At 39.5% G+C, this 21,082-nt stretch overlaps 1 protein-coding gene across 1 annotated transcript in view; it reads right to left on the reverse strand.

Moving 5' to 3' along the window:
• Positions 1 to 3,584: 3,584 nt before the first annotated feature.
• Positions 3,585 to 21,082, reverse strand: part of LOC126299401 (vacuolar protein sorting-associated protein 41 homolog) — a 143,575-nt gene continuing 126,077 nt past the window's right edge. Inside the window, exons 16-19 of the mRNA XM_049991275.1 lie at positions 5,411 to 5,510; positions 5,289 to 5,333; positions 5,053 to 5,135; positions 3,585 to 3,716 (exon numbers count right to left, since the gene is read on the reverse strand). Of these exons, the coding sequence (XP_049847232.1) occupies positions 3,639 to 3,716; positions 5,053 to 5,135; positions 5,289 to 5,333; positions 5,411 to 5,510 (306 nt within the window). The 3' untranslated portion in view covers positions 3,585 to 3,638. The remainder of the gene's footprint in view (positions 3,717 to 5,052; positions 5,136 to 5,288; positions 5,334 to 5,410; positions 5,511 to 21,082) is intronic.

The following is a 21,082-nucleotide window of genomic DNA, read 5'->3' on the forward strand; positions in this document are numbered from 1 at the left end:
CTTACTCAGTTCCACAGGTTTCACAGACACAACTTGCTACACTCCAAACATAGGCTTTGAGAAACTATTTCCTCATTTCAAGGCTGGCGATTTTTAAACTTACTCAATTGTTACATACCCCATGTCTATGTGCCACCTGGCAGTCATGTATTGCAATAACTATTTAGACTCTGAACGAAAGTTGTCTTCAGTTATAAAATGCCGACTTCTAGTTAATGTAACCTTCATTTGCATATACATGTAGTCACATAGTTGCTAATTCAGGTTTCTAATGTTGGCAGTAAAGACTTCCTTTCTCTTTTTCCTGTATTTCACCCCACTCTGCACACACTTAAGATGCTTTGGCACACTATTCTGGTATTTAGAATTTCGACCTAATATATATGATTATGATAACATACGAGAGTGCGTCAAATGAAAACCTTAAATTTGTAATAACAAATAGAAATTTCGCACTGTTATCCTGTAAGTTGATAAGTGTGCTACAAACAGTGTGCAGAATGGCCTGTAGGTGGCAGCATAGTGCAGATGCACACATACCGTCACAGTATCAGTATAAAGATGGCCTCCCCATTTGCGACTTGCACCAGGGAAGAACAGCGTGCTGTTATTTGATTTTTGCGTAGTGAAGGTGTGAAACCTACTGAAATTCATTGGCGAATGAAGGTTCAGTACAGTGATACATGTTTGTCACAGCAGCAAGTCTACAAATAGAGTAGGAAGTTTGCAAATGGTGTGACTTCAGTGGAAGATGCTCCTCGTCCAGGTCAGGCACAATGAGTTGTGACTCCACAGAACATTGCAGCATGTTTACAGATTAGTCGTTGGTCAGCACACAACATTGTGCGTGATGTGCTCCAGTTTTACAAAGTGTCTGAGATGGGTGCCACGGCAGCAGACTCCTGAAATGAGAGAGTGGCGTGTTGATGCTTGTGAAGAACTTCTTCGGCACTTTGAACGAGAAGGGGATGGCTTCCTTGCACGAATCATTGCTGGGGACGAAACCTGCGTTCACTTCCCCCCAACCGGAAACGAAGAGAGCAAGCAAGGAATGGCGCCATTCCTCATCACCAAAACCAAATATGTTTCGAAGAGAACCATCAGCAGGGAAGGTTATGCTGACACTCTTTTGGGACGAAAAAGGTGTCATTTTGGAGCATTACATGCCTTCAATCAAATCAAAGTGACATGGATTGCTGTCAGCAGGTGTCCTTTTGCAACATGACAATGCAATGACCCACACTGCCCGTACAACAGTTGCAACAATCACAGACCTGCATTGTGAGTGTCTTCCTCATCCACCATACTCACCAGACCTTGCCCCAAGTGATTTCCATATGTTTGGACCACTCAAAGACGCAATGGGAGGAATAAAGTTCCGTTCTGGTGAAGTAATATGCCATGCAGTCCATTGATCATGACCGGGCCAAATATCTCACAAAATAAGCGTCAAACGAAAAAACTACAAAGAACGAAACTTGTCGAGCTTGAAGCGGGAAACCAGATGGCGCTATGGTTGGCCCACTAGATGGTGATGCCATAGGTCAAACGGATATCAACTGGGTATTTTTAAATAGGAACCTCCATTTTTTTATTACATATTCGTGTAGTACGTAAAGAAATATGAATGTTTTAGTTGGACCACATTTTTTGCTTTGTGATAGATGGCGCTGTAATAATCACAAACATGTGGCTCACAATTTTAGAGTAACAGTTGGTAACAGGTAGGTTTTTTAAATTAAAATACAGAACGTAAGTACGTTTGAACATTTTATTCCGGTTGTTCCAGTGTGATACATGTACCTTTGTGAACTTATCATTTCTGAGAACACATGCTGTTACAGTGTGATTACCTGTAAATACCACATTAATGCAATAAATGCTCAAAATGATGTCCATCAACCTCAATGCATTTGGCAATACATGTAACGACATTCCTCTCAACAGCGAGTAGTTTGCGTTCCGTAATGTTCGCAGATGCACTGACAATGCGCTGACACATGTTGTCAGGCGTTGTCGGTGGATCACGATAGCAAATATCCTTCAACTTTCCCCACAGAAAGAAGTCTAGGGATGTCAGATGCGGTGAACGTGCGGGCCATGGTATGGAACTTCGACGACCAGTCCACCTGTCGTGAAATGTGCTATTCAATACCGCTTCAGCCGCACACGAGCTATGTGCCGGACATCCATCATGTCGAAAGTACGTTGCCATTCTGTCATGCAGTGAAACATCTTGTAGTAACATCGGCAGAACATTACATAGGAAATTAGCATACACTGCACCATTTAGATTGCCATCGATAAAATGGGAGCCAATTATCCTTCCTCCCATAATGCCGCACCATTCATTAACCAGCCAAGGTCACTGAAGTTCCACTTGCCACAGCTGGCATGGATTTTCCGTTGCCTAACAGTGCATATTATGCTGGTTTACGTTACCGCTGTTGGTGACTGAAACTTTGTTGCTAAATAGAATGCATGCAAAAAATCTGTCATCGTCCTGTAATTTCTCTTGTGCCCAGTGGCAGAACTGTACACGATGTACAGTCATCGTCTTGCAATTCCTGGTGCATAGAAATATGGTACGGGTGCAATCGATGTTGATGTAACATTCTCAACACCAACGTTTTGAGATTCCAGATTCTCACGCAATTTGTCTGCTACTGATGTGCAGATTAGCTGCGACAGCAGCTGAAACACCTACTTGGGCATCCTCATTTGTTGCAGGTTGTGGTTGACGTTTCACATGTGGCTGAGCAGTTCCTGTTCCCTTAAATAACGTAACTATCCAGCGACCGGTCCGGACACTTGGATGATGTCGTCCAGGATACCAAGCATCATACATAGCACACGCCAATTGGGCAATTTGATCACAATAGCCATACATCAACACGATATCGACGTTTCCCAGAATTGGTAAATGGCCCACTTTATCACGGGTAATGTATCACGAAGCAAATACTGTCCACACTGGCAGAATGTTACGTGATACCACGTACTTATACATTTGCGACTATTACAGCGCCATCAATCACAAAGCAAAAAAAGTGGTCCAACTAAAACATTCATATTTCTTTCGTACTACACGAATATGTAATAAAAAATGGGGGTTCCTATTTTTAAAAAATGCAGTTGATATCCGTCTCGCCTATTGCAGCGCCATCTGGTTTCCCCCTTCAAGCTAGACAAGTTTCGTTCTTTAGTTTTTTCCTTTGATGCTTATTTTGTGAGATATTTGGCCCGGTCACTATCAATGGACTACCCTGTATGTCATTACTGAAGGTTTACAAGAAAACTTTATTGGTTATCTTCTGCTCACAGTGCGCTGGACATCCACTTTATTATGCATCATGTTCTGATGTGTAACAAATTGTCAGTGTAGGGGCAGCAATGATAGTAGTCAATCAAGTAATACACTATTATTTCCAATGAATTATTTTATAAATAAATGCATACATTATTTATGACAATGTCCAGGAAACACTGCATTCTGTGTTATCATTATGAGATTTAGGATCTTCTTCAAAGTGCCATTTCAAGTGCAAATGGTACACTACAAGGTGTAACAGAAAAACACACAACATGTTACATATGAAATTTTATTTTCTAATTAACTTAATTTATTTAAATTACATTCACTTGAAGTGCTGTTTCATAACGGGTGTGTGAGCATTACCGGGTCGTTTTATTGATTTGCATATCACACAGTTTCCCTGAAAATTAAAACAGAATGAATAACACACATTAATAAGCTAGTCTAAAGCAAGTTAAACAAGAAAGAAGATTGGTTTGAATCCCGCAGTGCTTTACAAGGCATTGTCCTGTTGGATGTGGTATACCCTTGCCTTCCTTCAACCTTACCTTACATAGCAAGTTTAGGGGGGAGGGTCTACAGTGTAATGTAGCTTGTTGATCACAGTGCAACTGTGCATTTTTCACATTAACAAATGTTGTTACCAGAAGTGAAATGTAACAGATAAAAATGCTAGGAATGACTGTGAATTGAATTTTGGATCTGTAGTATGGCATTGAATAACTGAGCCATTACCATTCATATTTTGCATGCGCCCTGAGAGAAAATAAAACCTGTTATCAGGTAATCATTTAGGAATTAGTTCTTGCAAGCTTTTTAAAGTCATGTACAGAAAATTTTTCACTAACATGTATGTTGATAAAAATTGGTCTACAGATGGACTTCTTGCGTATCTATCAATCATTGAATGCACAGAAAATGAAAACTCTGGCATCCGAGTCCTCTGTCCCCTTAAGAGACAGAATTGCAAAGGGCACATGAAGAAGAGTATATATCTATTTTATACCTAATAGTGGTGTTGAAAATTATATGATGATCTGGAAGGCCAAAATAATGATCCATAAACCATTACATAAGCAGTTACTTACAAAAATATTATGTCCATTTCATTGTGTTGTAGTTATAACTCACTGAAACTAATGACAAAATAGGATCAACTGATTCAGCAATGATGTCATCATATTAGTAAGGGAGACACTATTCAAGACCAGTATTTCCCAGGCATGGAATACACACTTCCAGAGGTATCTTTTTTCATGGGAAGTGATGTGGTCCACCTTTGTACAGTTCACAGCAATAGCTTTTCAGTTTTAGAATGCCAGATAAGGATTTATGTAGAATCATAACCATGGACACTAGGACTGCATCTGGTTCTCGCTGCATATATATTTAATTATAATCACTGTGGAATGACTGGGTAAAAGCACTGCCTTAAACTGTATAGTCAACTTGAAATGAGATTCTTCTCTTCTTATTTGCAAGTAAAGACCAATGAATCCAAGCGTGAATAATTTTCTCTCTGCTTATAAAATATTATTTTAAAATTTCTATTGTACAGATATGAATCTTAAAGCACAATATACCATCAGATATTCATGTCCTAAGCATCCAGCGATTACACTATGACCATGCGGTGGTATGTATGTGATTATGAGTAATTAATTATATTTTACTAAATTAACAAAATATTTTCTACTATATAATAATGATATTTTGAGATTATTTTGAAATCTTACCACAGAATCTAACGTGGGCAAGCACTCTTCATGGAAAAGATGTTTGCAGAAGAACACAATGATGTTAGTTGCATGACTTATATCTGAAAATAATATAAAACATAATGATGTTCAAATAAATTTCAGTTAAAGAATGTTTTCATTTATATTTCTGCTATTGAATAAATGACCACTAATGTACAAATAAAGTGAAAACGGATAAAACTGACTGTCAGTTGTAAAACAGCATCTATTACCTCTGACAATAATTTTTCCATGACAAGCACCACACACCTGTTCATCTGTAAAGGAAATAAGAAACAGTGAAACTCTTGATCAATTTAACATGCTTTCAAGGAAAATTATGCAAATACTTTACCATCTACACTGATTCCTTTGTCCTGACTCCTGACCAGTTTCTTGTGTAGACTGAAGTAATCTGAAACTATTATTTTCTTACATCCCTCCTGTACAGATACCTATGGACAGAAATTTTTTTGGGAATGTTATTTCCCCAAACAAATATAAGCCCTGGCACATAAAAATAAAATAAATTATCTTGTATCTGGCACCTTTTGTTGGTGTGAATAATAAAATTACATAACAAATTACTAAAATCATTGTAACATTAAATTCAAAATTATAAAACCATCAATGAAATAATTTGCAAATATTTTGTTTTTATGGTTATTTCAAAATCATTATAGAATCCCCCCCTCGCCCGATAAATAAGACATTCCTGCTTCTTGCAATATTATCTGAGTTGTGTACATAATCTTTTGACCTTTTTACCAGCACACAGTGCTATTTTTCTCACAGACTACTTCATTTCTGCTGGCCCTCCGTGCTCTGCTGAAAGATTTTTCATCCTGCCATACAATACGCAGGGTGTTTTAAAATGAGTACATCAGTTTTAATGCTTTGTAGCATTTATTATATTCATGGTGCAATTATAAATAATACATGAAATGAAAGAGCAACGCAAACAATTTTGTTTGTAATGCTGTTATAAGATCTAAATTCTACAGATCATGGTTTACAAGCCATCTTTACAACAACAACAACAACAACAACAACAACAAAAAAAATACTGCTGGATGACGATAAAGATTGTCTGGATCATGTCGCTTTCAGTGTTGAATCGAAATTTCACGTAAGTGGAAATGTGAACACACACAATGTGTGCAGCTAGGTGTCAGTAAATCCCTATGAAATGGGAGAGCTGTAAGAAGATTCCCCTAAATTGAATGTTTTATTGCACCATATGCCAGTGGAAAGTTTATGGACCTTTCTTTTTTGATGAAGCAACTGTAACTGGTGTTTCTTAACTTGATGCAATAGAACTATTGCTCTTTCTTCAACTGGAAGAAGTGGAACCAAGAAACTTTATTTGGCAGCAAGATGGTGCCTCACTGGCATAATTCAGTATGCGATTGGTTAAATGACATAGTACCCAACCACTGGATTGGCTGCAAGGTGCAGGATGACACAGCTTGTTTTGCATGGCCTAATTGTAAGGCGAACACAATAAAGGCTACAAAGCCTTAAAACCAGTACATTCATTTTTGATCACCTTGTATATCCTCATTAATTATCCATCTAGTTTTCTATTCTATATTTGTGTTTATTCCAGATTTTACTGAGAAAGCTGATTTCAAAGTGTTAGAAAAATAACCAAGAAACTGATTATCATGCACACACACTTTAAGTGCAAAAATGGAAACTTCCTCCTACTGCTATCATTGAAGACTGTTTAAGAATGTTCGAATGGTTTCTTCATTTCTGCATCTAAAACAAGGCGATTTAAAAGGCTATTTATTATGTTGAATTGGTGACAGATAAAGTTCTTTACTGTGTCATAATTATTATGGATAAAAATGTTATCAAGCTATGAGAACTGATAAAGCATGTTGTATAAGAGTCAAGGATGACTGCAGAAGTTTACCAAACTGGGATTTTTGACAAAGTAGAATGAACCTCCTGTCACCAACATACATCTTGCACAAGAACTGCGATGACAAGGTAAGTGAAATCAGGGCCCCTATTGAAGATGGGGCATGGTGGAGTGTCCTTGTACCATTGCTAGTCATTTGCTTTTGTGTTCCTCTTGCAAATGAAAAATTACTGTGTTTAAGCCTCCTTATGAGCATACGCTGGTGGCAGTAGAATCATCCTACAGCTAGCATCATATGCCATTTCTTTAAATTTTCTCAACATGTTTTGTGAAAAGAAAATCTTGTTTATTCCAAGGATCCTTATATGAGTTCACAGAGCATCTCCAAAATACATGTTGGTCAGACATACCGCTAACAAATCTAGCATCTTGCCTTTGAATTGCTTCAATGACATCCTGTAATCTGACCTGGTTAGGATCCAAAACACTTGAGCAGTACTGAAGAATGGGTGGCACAGTGTTCTATATGCCATCCCCTTTATAGATGAGCTATAAGTTGCTAAGATTCTTTCAATAAACTGAAGTCAAACAAATTCGCCTTCCCTTCTACTGTCCTTATATGCTTGTTCTATTTCATATTGCTTTGCAGTGTTATGCTTAGATATTAATTGAGATGACTGTGTCAAGCAGCACACTATTAAAAGTGTATCTGACATTATGGGACTGTTTCCCCCCTCCTCCCCCCCCCCCTCCCCCCCATCTGCACTAACTTACATTTTTCTACTTTCAGAGCAAGTTGTCATTCATCAAACCACCTAGAAACTTTCTCTAAGTCACCATGCATTTTCTTGCAGTCACTCAATGATGACCCCTTCCTGTACACCAAACAGCGCAGATTCTTGCTCAACTGATCTGTCAAATCATTTATGTATATAGAGAGTAAGAGCAGTCCTATCACATTTCCCTGGGCACTCCTGACAAAATCCTTGCCTCTGACGAACACTCGCCATTGAGGACAACATACTGGCCTTTATTGCTTAAGAAGTCATCGAGTCACTTACCTATGTGGGAACCTAATCTGTATGCTCGTATCTTCATTAACGGTCAGAATTGCAGCAGCACCATGTCACATGCTTTCTGGAAATGAAGGAATATGGAATCTGCCTGTTGCCTTTCGTTCATGGTCCACAGGATATCATGTGAGAAAAGGACAAGAGCGATGCTGTCTAAATCCGCACAGATTAGTGGTCAGAAGGTTTTCTGTCTAAGGAAATTTATTATATTCAACCCCTCATAATATGTTCAAGAATTCTGCAGCAAACCGATGTTTAGGTTATTGGTCTGTAATTTTGTGCATCTGTTCTTCTACCCTTCTTATACACAGGAGTCACCTGTGATTTTTTTACTGTTGCTTGTGATTTTTCTGGATGAGAGATTTGAGATAAATGCAATAAGTGAGGCTACAGTGCTGTAGAGTACTCTTAAACTGAATTGGGATTCCACCCAGACCTGGCAACATTTGTTTTCAAATCTTTCCATTGTTTCTCTACCTCAGGGATGCCTATTAGTGTGTCCTCCATACAGGAGTCTATGCGACATTTAAATAATGCTGTGTTGGTATTATCCTCCTACACGAATGATTTCTTAAGGGGGTAGATACAGTTATTGCATAGTAAAACTATGGTACATTGTAATTTCTGCTCCTCTATAATTCCATGCAATTTATTGTGCAAAGAAATATGCATGTAAGCAATGATAAAGGTAGATGCTCTGGTAAATGACTAGTTTGCAAATTAAGATTTAACCTTGCAACAGTGACATTGTGCATCTTGTCGCAGCTTGCTCTCAGAGGGCAGTGCTACATGTGGTGCCATGGGTGACACACTCTCCACGGCCTGCACCGCAGCATCCATGGGAATATGTTGATGTTGAATTAACAGTACCTCTCCTCAATTCTTACTAGTTATTGGTTACTGATGCTTTCTCTAAATTTCCATATGTTATCCACTGTCCTTCCACATCAGCTGTGGCTTCGGTTCAGGCCCTCTCAAAAAATTTTGCTATTGAAGGATTACTTATACACTTGTGATGGATAATGGTCCACAGTTTGTCTCAGCCTTTGCACAATTTCTACACCTATAAAGACATTTGCCACATAATGACTGTTCCTTTCCATCCCCAATCTAATGGCATGGGAGAATGACTCAACCATACATTCAAGGTTCAAATGAAGAAGTTGTTTCTGACTCTTCCACGGGTGACATCTTGATGCAGTTCTTAAGTTCCTAAAAGTTTATGACAGTGGGGGATTGGAGTCCAACTGAGATGGTTCATGGTTACCAGCCATATATCCTCCTGCAACTGCTCGTGCCACCCCGGCCTGTTGGCATGGCCCTTGTCATAGTTCAATCCTGGCTCTGTGGTCTGGGCTTGGTGGTTTGGCCGCCAGCTGAAGTGGATTCTGTGACTGTGACCAGCTGTGTCCTCGTGCCACAGCAAGGGCCACGCGTCTGCCACCACCACCATCACTTTCACCTCCTCTCTTAGTACTTGTCATGGCCTCGTGGCGTGTCCCTGCTACAGAGGCAGACCTGCCCTCATTGTGAATGTCATTGTCTCCTACATCCCTTCTGGAGTCCAGTGTCACAACACATGATGCCAGCCGTTCTGATAATGCTTTGCTGCCACCTGCACTTCTGCTGCCATCTGGACCGATGCTGTTGGGTCCTTCACCAAAAATATTACCAGTGCCCCTCCTGAGTAGCTAGTACTTTCACCATTGGTGCAGTTCCACCACATCGTGGGTCCAGACTTTGAGATGCTGCCAGTCCTACCCTTCCTTATGCTACTGTGTGTGTGTGTGTGTGTGTGTGTGTGTGTAGGGGGAGTGGGAGCAGCCACCATGCACGTCTGTGGTTACGCCGCTTCCTCCCCTACTCACCAGTCCTACCATGGAATCTCCATCTCCCACCCATGGACGTGTCATCAGTCACTCCCATGCCTGCATCAGAGGAGGCACCCTTCCCCAAATGGGAAGGGGCGCTATAACCCTGTACATCATTCCTGGCCACCGGCGAGCTACACTCAAATACTCCACCAAGAATCTGCATGGGCTGGCCACCAGAGACCACCTGCAACTTGTGCACAAGGCACGGCATGGTGCTGGCCGTGCCTTCTATGGGAGCTCTCTTCTATATAAGGACAGCGAGGCAGGGACCTGTTTGCAGATCATGTTCTACTGCTTTGTTCTAATGCTTATTGTTCAGTTTCTATGTTTGTCGTTTACCTGAATGTGGATCAATAAACTCTTATTCTTAGTGGCCACACTATTGGTTGTGTCTAGCATTACGACATCCTGAATGCTACAGACCATGATAAAATAAACTGTGGGCTGGTTCTATACATATCTAAGCCCTTGGATGTGATCAATCATGATCTTCTGCTTAGCAAATTATACAAATACAGTATTCATGGTGTTACCTACAACTGGTTTAAGTTGTACCTTCCCAGTAGGCAAGAGATGCCAGAAATATGCCATGAAAATGAAAGTTGCTTTTCAGGATACAGAAGAATTAGTTATGGTGTACCTCAAGACTCTGTGTCAGGTTGTCTGTTTCTGTTGATTTTCATAAATGACTGACCAACCACTTGTCAGCAGCAGAGCTGATGTTCTTTGCAGATTATACTAGCATTTTTATAAGAGGACATAATGAAACTAATTTAAAGAGAAGGTCTCAAGTGAGAACACAAGAAGCAGGAAGATGGTTTAGAAACAATTGCATTGTGGTAAATGTGAAGAACATGGGATGTGTGAGCTTTAGTGAGATGAGAGCAAACGGAAGGAGCAATATACACCCACAATTAGGGGACTGTAGCATTGAACGAACATTATAATCGAAATTTTTAGGAGTTTATCATTTAAAATGAGAAAAAATGTGTTTAACTACTGAACAAAAGGTTGGGTACACACTGTTACATCTTCAGAATGCTTAGGATATGCTGTTGCATAGCAAACAAAACTACACAAATATGCACAGCCTGTGAAAATGCAAGTTTCACAAAATAATTATTTTAATTTCAGAGATAAGCAATAAGATTAATGAAAGGGGTTACCAGTAGGGATTAATGTGGAAACAATTTTTGAATAATTAAAAATTCTGACTCTTCCACACTTTTACATATATGAATGTGTGTGTGTAACCTGAAATTGTACAGTGAGTGTTCAGTATCAAACGACCAAGTTCGTAATTATAAAATTAGAAGTTGGAATGACTTCCATACATAAGTACATGTTGATTTTTTAGTAAAGTAATTGTGAGATAAACACAAGTGGGGGCCAACTGTGTGTGTGTGTGTGTGTGTGTGTGTGTGTGTGTGTGTGTGTGTACCATGTGGAATCACTGACTTTCCAGACGATATAAAACATGCTGATTATAGATCATAGTCACTGATAAACCACCAGAACTGCTATATGAGAAAGCTAATGAAACTCTCAAGGATGTCTGCAAATGGGCAGTATGGAATAAATGAACACTAAACATAGAGAAAACAAACAGCATTCACTTCAGCATACAGAGCGAGCACAATTCTGTACATCAGACATAGGTGATAACTTCATGGATTGTTTATCAAACAGCAAGATTTTAGGTACGAATATTAACTGTAAATTAACATGGAATGAACACACAAATACTTTGGGGAGAAGAATGTCATCATCATGTTTTGCTCTTAGGGTTTTAGCATCAGTTTATAACTGATAATGTCTTGTAGTGACATTATTCTTATGAACAATCAATTCTTACTTATGGGATTCTTTTCTGAGGACTGAAGGCACAAAACTTGGACACAGTTTTTAAACTGCAGAAAAGAGACACATGAATAACAACTACTAGTAGTAATCAGTATCATTGTGAAGAACTGTTTAAAGAACTAGGTAGCCTTACTGCATCAAGTGAGTACATCTACCAATATGTTGCAAGCATCAGGGAAAACATTACTTATTTCACTGACAGTTCTATACATAATCATGGAACAATAGTCAGTTTGAACTTACATTTACTTATTTCACTGACAGTTCTATACATAATCATGGAACAATAGTCAGTTTGAACTTACATTTACCATGGAGGGGGGGGGGGGGGGGGGGAGCTCAAAACAGCATTTTCTGTAAGGGAATAAAGTTGTATAATAAATTACCCAAGCAGATGAAAAAGATTACTAAAATACATCTGCTAAAATGTTCTTCATTAGTAATATGTACTACACAATCAAAGATTATGCAGACTCACAGCAGCAGTTAGTAATGAAATAAGTACACATATTGTCACATTACACTACTGTAACGCTTTTATCAGAAAATCGTGTGCCACGATCAACAGTGCATGACAGTAACGTCTTGGCATTGTCCTGAGTTTAACACCTCACTCATCACGATGGGATGCTGGTTTAGTTTCCCAGGTAGACTAAAGGGAGACCACAGAGATGTTCATGGGGTCTGGTAGCATGTCTGTCGTCCTGGAGTCAGTTGTCTAGACGGACTGACAGGAGTGCAAGGGGCTCCAGCAGCGTGTTTGTAGACCTGGAGACACCAGTGAGTGTCCATAGTGTGTGTATTGATAGTGTACAGAGATGCAAAGAAACGCTACAAAACCATTTGTGTATCACATTTTATCTTGTCCAAATTCTGTATGAACAAAAGAATATTATACAACAGGGACCAATTGAATGAGGTAGTGGTGTTAAGACACTGACCCAACATTTGGGAGGATGGAGTTTTTTCTCTATCCAGCTCCATTTTGCTTTAGGTTTCCCATGGCTTTCCTAAATCATTTCACGCAAATGTGGGGGTGGTTCCATTATGCAGGCCGCAGCCGACCACCTCTCCTATCCTCATAAAGCATACTTATATTTTCTATGTGTATGTGTATTTTTGAGGCATTTACTTTCATTGTGTTTTGATGACAAATCCTATATCATTGTAAGATGATCCTTGGATGAATTATTTGAAGAAAAACATCTTATAACATCCATATTCTGCTGTAGAGTGAAAGAATCACTCTGGAAATAGGGAGGAAACAGGAATTGGTCTGGACAAGTTGGATATTTGTGTGTGAGGGAGGGGGGAGGGGGCAGCGGAGGAGGAAGGAAAACAAAATGAAGGAAAAGGCATCAGAGAAAGTGACAGGTTACAGGTAGAAGTAGCACAGAGAACATAAGGATGTACAAAGAGGGTAACAGCTAATGAAATGTGGAAGTATTAATTCAATTAAAAATAATACACAAAAAATGGTAAAAAAAGGGAAGGAGAGCAATACGGGGTGAAGGGTCAGATGCAGAGCAACTGGGTGCTCAACATCACCAATGTGCACAAATCTCCTATGTGTAGTCATACAGCCTACCACTCTGGAGGTGGCCATCCCAATATCAAATGCCAAGCAGTTAACAAGTCAGCTGGTAAATAACTTGGTGAGATTCACATGTTGCCCTGCCTGCAGGCAGACTGTATTATGGATCAGTGGGTGGGTGCATGAAACAGCTGGAGTAGAGATGGTGGCCTGGGAGTGTCACATAGTTTGACAAGGAAGTTGCAAAGCTTAGGAAGGTAACAGAAGATGACAGTAGATGACACGAACAGAGTACTGGTGAGATGTGTTCTCATTTCAAGGACTGTCTTGGGAAAGTTGTAGATCTTGTGAAGTAATCTGTAGAGGTATTTAAGGCCTGAGTGCTACTGCAAAACAAGGAGGGTGCTCCTGACTCTTTTGGAAGTAGGAACAATGCCAGTCAGGGAAGACTGTAAGGGAAATCTGTTTGTGGACAAAGTCATTGACTTTGTTGTAAGAGAAAAATCATGGAAAAAGATTATCAGTGCAGGCTTTGAGGGATATGGATACCATTTACCATGGATACTTATGCTGTAGGGAAGGGACCGGATTGTAAAGCAGGTCTGCTGCTGTCCTGACCCCATGTTCAGTGTGGATAACATAAGGCAGAAAGGGATGTAAGTGGTTATCAGTCAATGATACTGGCACAGACCACAACTTTCATGGTGGTTTCTATGAAAATCTGGGTTGCAAGGAGGTCCATGTGACTGTCCTTCACAGTATAATAATGCCACCACAAGCCTGTGTCTCTTCTTTATTGCACATATGTTGCAAGGGCATTCTCTCGTGATCTTGTTTATGAAATTATTTACCAAGAGTCACAAATCTCCAGTAACACTGCTGATTTACCTCCAAAACTGGACAATTTTAATCAATCTCATGAAATGCCAGGTTATAAAAGTGCACTGTATTGAGGGAGGAGGGGAACTTAATCTTATTCATTGAAAACCACCAAACTAGAGAAACATCAGTGGGCATGGAATGAGTCAAGAGGAAATAAACAGACATATCATCATGATGTATTACGCAACACTACATACAAAAATTTATCATTCAGACATGCAAGAGGCAATGTGTCAGGAAGAGGTAATGCCATAGATAGAGGAAATGCCTTTGAAACATGCAATGTTTCATATAATCACTGAAACTATTCTCTTTCAGAATGCTGCTGTTTAAGTGTATTACAAGTACAGACGCAAATAAGTTTTCATGGTACACCATTTGTTTCCTATAAACCATATTTATTAATAAAGGTTTCATCTTTATCACTGTGTTTTTAAACCTATCACAACCTCCTCCTACTAACCACAGAGGCATTATAAAATACTTGGAAGAACTATACAATAGGAAAAGCATCAACTGAGCATATGGTAGCAGACATCCGCCTCCCTTTCTCGGAGAGTAATTTCATAGAAATTTGAGGTGAACTTTGTCTACCATTTAATGTCCTTTGTGAAATGTTTTGCTAATTTGTAATTCAGTTTGACAACACAGATATATAAGAGTGAAATGATAACAAATAAGAACGACACAACATAAGGACAAGCAACATTAACATGTAGAAGATAAAAACGTTGGAGTAAAGTGCGCCTAGAAGTAGCACAGAAATTAATTTAACCACAATACCCCACAAAAAATCATTTTATCTGACAAAGGAGGAAACAATACCAAAGACAGAATACAATCACATGAGAAAAAAAGACAAATAATGAAGCAAATGCAAATTTAGACTTTTTCAGTGAATCTCAATGATGAAATCATCTTGGATTATCATCCGAGTCAAGGTGTTATTTTGCAGCAATGTTTCAACAAATTTCCTACTTGACATCTACAGGTGAAGTGTTGGGCTCGTGTCCTGTCTGGTTCTTTATAGATGCTGGACTGCCTTGAGTCCGCTGACATCTCGAGAAGACTCCATCATCGAGATTCACTGAGAAAGTATCAATTTACATATAGCACACTTCTATGGGGAGGAGATACAACACTGCTTGAAGATGCTGCAGAAACTTTGTAACAAGAAGGCAAAGCTGCTCAGCAGACTAGCCTTCCTGCAACGATGTCGGGACAAGGAAAAAACACATTTTACAGCATGCTAGCTCGGCCTTGGTGCATGAACGCATATGCATCTCAAGGCTTGAACTAGACAAAACAGGTCACACACTACTTGCATGCCACTTTGTACTGGCATCCAAACTCTCAACTTGCTCATGAGAGTGGGTACATGGTAACACATTCGCAACCAGTGAACTCTGCAAACGCAAAGCCACTGTAAACGTCGGGTGACTAGGGCCTCCCGTTGGGTAGATCGTTTGCCGGGTGCAAGTCTTTCGACCTGACGCCACTTGAGCAGAGAAAATCTCCGAACCAGCCGGGAATTGAACCCAGGCTCTTAGAATTGATATTCTGTCACATTGATCACTCACATACCGGGGGCGGACAAAGCCACTGTGAAACAACAAGACAAATTCCACCAACTGCTGGGGGCACAAGTGCAGAGTATCGAAACAAAAATTTCAAAGACCATTATCAATTTAAGTGGAAAGGAACTGGATGAGGCAACAACATCAGTGCTGTCAAGAGGATTAAATTTTGCACCAGTTCCAGCCACACTACATAAACAGGTCATCAGTAGTGTCAAGCAGGCCATCAGAGGGCTTCTCTCTGACACGGCCAAAGAGGTCAGAAGGGAGACTTGCAGGGTCTTAGAAAATGTAAAAACGCCAAAAACCAGCATCTCCACAGCTGAACGCAGGGCGATATGTGACCTACGAGAAGACAAAGATATGGTCATCCTAGTGGCAGACAAAGGAAATGCTAACAAGATCCAGCTAACAAACAAGTGAACAAGGAACCTACATCAGTGGTGACAAGGAAGACAATCACACTGCAAAAGAAATCTGGTATGGCAAGGGTATGGTTAGAAGGATGTACCCCACAGCACCAATACCATCACACCTGTACAGAAATACACAAACACAAACACAAACACACACACACACACACACACACACACACACACACACACACACACACACAATCTTCCATATAGTATTATTTAATGGTAACATGCCCAGTCATAAAATTTCAAAGTAAATAACTGTTCTGCATTAAGTTTTATATAGTTGCAGATGACAAACTGCGAAACAAAATAACTGCATTAAATGACGCAAAACCCTGGGAATCCACAGCATGTGATAATAAGGTATACATGCAAAACTTTATCCGTCAGATATGTATATACTATTGTAAAAAGTCAAACTTATGTGTGTACAAGTAGTAAAGTGCATTTTTCTGGTTTTATCGAAAGATGATTAAAAAAACCCACTGATGGTGCTGAAACTTCAACAAAACATGTCTGGGAAATGAAAAGAAACAGGAAAAATTGTGTTTTGTTCATGGTGGACCCTCTCCAAAAAGAGCACTTTTAAAAAACAAACATGGACAGAAGAGCTTCAACCTAAGCATAATTATTTAATAGCTTGATTCATTGCTGCTTGAATAAAGGGTGGTGTTATGATTATTATTATTTTATATTAATATACAAAGAATTGTTGATTTATGTAACTACAGAATGACCATGACAGAGTCTTACAATTGACAACAAAGCATTGATAGTAAAATAATCTGCAGAAAAATTATGATGAATCCGAGTTTTAACTTATTGAATGAATAAATTATTTTGAATAGATGGCTTTGGCTTGATTGACCTAGATATGTATCCTAAACTCAAGTAAAAAATTTTGCAAAATGTTACATTATCTGATGATGAAGTCTTCTCGAGTTATCAGCCGAGTCAAGGCATCATTCCATGGCAAAGTTTCAACAAGGTTCCTACTTGTCATCTTCAGGCAAAGTGTCAGGTTCATGTCCTGTCTGGTTCTTTATAGCTGCTGAACCACAGGTTCCTCTGCCTCATCTGCATTGGCAGTGCCAGTTGCAAGCCTCAGGAAGGGGTGTCGCAACCCGTGGTGTGGTGGTGGTGGGGGCTCCCTGCGTGCTGGCAGGTGTGAGCATCGCATCCTGCCGGGGTCTGTCCATTCTGTCTGCTGCCTGCACTGTTTTCACACTGTAGCATAGTTGTGTTTTTGTTGTCACAGCATCCCATGCGGTGCTAAGTTGAAAAGCACTATCTCGGTTGACAAGGTCATCATGGAGTCGTATATCCATAGCCTCTTTAAAGATAGAATCCCAGAACCTGTTCACCCTGTACAGCAGCTTTGTTCGAAATGAAACAAACACACACACACACACACACACACACACACACAGCTACATGGTACTAGTAATTGGTAAGCATAACCATAATATGCCAGTTGTAATTTTTCAAAGTAAATAACTGTTCTATATGGTAGCAGAAGACAAACTGTAAAACCCAGAAAATCCACAGTTTGTGGTAACAAGGTATATTTACAAAACTTTGTCTGTTTTTTCTTCTTTTTTTTCAAATATGTGGGTACAAGCAGTAAATACTATTTATCCTTTTTCATAGACAGATAATTTAAAACCTACTGATGATGTTGAAACTTCAGTGAAACATGTCAGGGAAATAAAAATGAAAATAAAAAATTGTGTTTTGCTCTTCATTGAGAAGCAGTTAAACAAACAGTTTGCTACAGCCAGTCAACTTCTTCAATAACAGAACAAAATAGGGAAAAAAAAGATTTCCAGGAGTTTTCTAAATTGATAATGAACACTAGGAATCAATAATTTAGATACAATAATAATAAGTTGTCATCATCTTCTTCATTGTCATCATCATCTACAAATGCTTCTCTTCACCAGCAAGACAAATAGCCAGAAGGGCAAGACCATGTGAAAACATTTCATGAAATTCCTCACTCTGTTCATGAAAACTACTAGTAAAAATAAAATTAAATTCTGTCCCTCTATTTTTTAACAAGAGATCCCCTGCATAATTTAAGCAAAACCCTCATCCCTATCTATAAGGTAACTTCCTAACTTAATTTCATTTGCATGGTTAATAACATTGTCCCAATAGCTGGAAGTGCATGCCAGAAACTCCATGTTGTTATATTCCACAGGGTGACTGGTACAAAAGCAATGTTCTGCAAAAGTAGAGTTGCTCAACTATTATAATTTTGTGTGTGTGTGTGTGTGTGTGTGTGTGTGTGAACTTTATGCTCAGTACACCACTTCTCCACAATCCTATAGTCTGATCAATATACAACACACCACAATTGCTAGGAATACGGTTGAAGCCTGCCTTATTAAAACCAAGGTCATCCTTTATGGATCCTAAAAGGACCCTAATCTTGGATGGTGGTCCAAACACACATTTCATATCATATTTTGACAAAATGTCACCAATCCTGTTGGAAATGCTTCCTGCATAAAGCAAAACGACTGTGAAAGTGCCACCTCGATATTAGCATCACTCACTTGGCGTGCAGTTGGTTCAGCCATTTGAACCATGATACACAGTACCCCTTCATGGTGAGCCAGGTGGTACCAATTATCAGCCTGTAGATACAAGTCAGTGTGAGTTGACTTCCTATAAATGGCATGTCCCAATGTACCATAAACCTTCCTCCTGATCAAAACCAAGGACAGGGAAGGGAAAGGAAAGGAAGGGAAGGGAAGGGAAGGGAAGGCAAGGGAAGGCAGCGATCGTTGTCCACCTTTTTCGTGAGACGAATATTTAGGTGGACTGAATTCAGCGAAACCACACAACGAAAGTATTGTCTACACATTTGAAAAACATGCATGTTTCAGTGCTGCTGACTCCAAGCACGTTCCTCAGAGTCTTCCCTAAACAAATTGGCAATAACAGGTGACAATGGACTTTCCATTGCAACCCCCTATGTCTGCCTGTAGCACTGGTCATTGAATAAAAAGTAAGTGGAAGTCACCACATGTCAAAATACATTCATTAATTTAACACCAAACCTAAACCCAATTAACTGTAACAAATGAGACAAAGGAACATGAGTGAAGAGAGAGACAACATCAAAACTTACTAAAATATCATAACCATAAACAACAAAAATGATCAGTTTTTGACAATATGATGTAATTGGATAGATAAAAAATCTACTTACCAAGTATCGGCAGAACATGCACATAAAAGGAGGTCACACTTATGCAAGCTTTTGGAGCCAGTGGCTCATTTTTCCAGCAGAATGGGAAAGAACAGGGGTGAAGGAAAAGGGTCAGATTTAGGAAAAGTCACCCAGAACCTCATGTCAGGGGGGGACTTACTGAACGGGATGAGAAGCAAAGACTGATTGTTGGTGACTGCTCTGCATGAGATTTGAAAACCTGGTGAGAACCAAGGACATGTAGCATTAATTACCACCTGCAGACTTCTGAGGAAAGTGCTGCAACATGTCCTTGGTTCTGGCCACCCACACCTGGTCAAAATTTCAGGGTCTCAGCATGTCTTCACAGTAAGTACTCCTTTCTTCACTCTGTTTTAGTTTTCTACATCTATCATTTTCTGACCCGTCTATTTTTTTGCTGTCCCCCTCCCATCACTGATACATACAATACACTGAGCATTTCACTCTTATTAACTCAGGCACAATGTTTTAGCAGTAATCTCTTCTTGCATATCATCCTGTCGTCCACCTTTAAGCTTTCAAGTTTTCAAATCTCATGCAGTGCAGTCCCCAACAATCAGTCTTTCCTTCTCATCCCATTCAATAATTGTCCAATGACCTGTGGTTGTCTATTCAGTTACATCATACAATCATAAAAAAATGTTAACCTCTATGGAGAGGAAATGTATCATTTCTTGCAGAGGTCAGATGAACTCCACAGCAGTGGAGAGAGACTGCAGTCTGCATTGTCATTTTTGGTGAGGTTTCAAAATCATAATATTGTCCCAATGTTTGCCAAAGTTGTGCATCGTATTAATTCCAGTCACATCGAGCAACATGCTGGTTTAGCTGTTGTTTATGTAAGGATCGATTACATTTGTTGACAGATGGATTTTGTTTCCAAGGAATGTTTCAGCTTGATTTATGATAAATTACAGAATTTTGTGCTTTTATTAGAACTGGCTGGATGTTACTTCCTCATCACAGTTTGATAGGGAAATTCATTCTGTAACTGCCTGGCATATGGCAAAGTCTGAATGTTTCCATGGCTAAGAGTTTAGTACTATACCTCACCATTCTGGGGCCAATCTCACAAAGAAAGCTTTTGATGCTGCAGCTTCATCTGTGATAGGGAAAGGTTTAAATTTTGCACCACTGCCTAAGTGTTTACCAACTGAATTTATAAATTCTGTTGAACATGCTGTTTTGAAGCTACCTCCTGATGCTGCAGAGGAGTTTAGGAGGGAAGCATGTCATGTGTTGATTGAGGCATGTCAACTCAATAGGAGTATAACAGCAGCTTAGATGGCTGCTTTACATTCACTTAGAGCGAACATGGATATTGTTATTTTACTTGGGGACAAGAGCAATGCTGCAGTTGAATTGTATGAGTGAGGTTATTTTCAAAAGAGGCAATGTTTACTATCTGATCTGATTCAACATACTGCAGGATCGGTGCTGAGAGAAAGACTAACAACCGCCAGAAGAAAAGTTCCTTGCTTCAGGAGAGTATCAAGAACTGTTGGCCCCCCCCCCCCCCCCCCCCCAGATTATATTACATCCTGAAGATTCACAAGGAAGGGATTCCTCTTAGGTTGATTGTGAGTAACATTGATGCTCTGACATACCATATAGCAAAACACCTTGCTACCCTGTAGCACCCACTAGCTGGGTGGTGTGAGCATCATATTAAGAACTTGGCAGATTTCTTATGT

This window comes from Schistocerca gregaria, chromosome X, assembly GCF_023897955.1.
Source record: "Schistocerca gregaria isolate iqSchGreg1 chromosome X, iqSchGreg1.2, whole genome shotgun sequence".
Classification (NCBI taxonomy): Eukaryota; Metazoa; Arthropoda; class Insecta; order Orthoptera; family Acrididae; genus Schistocerca; species Schistocerca gregaria.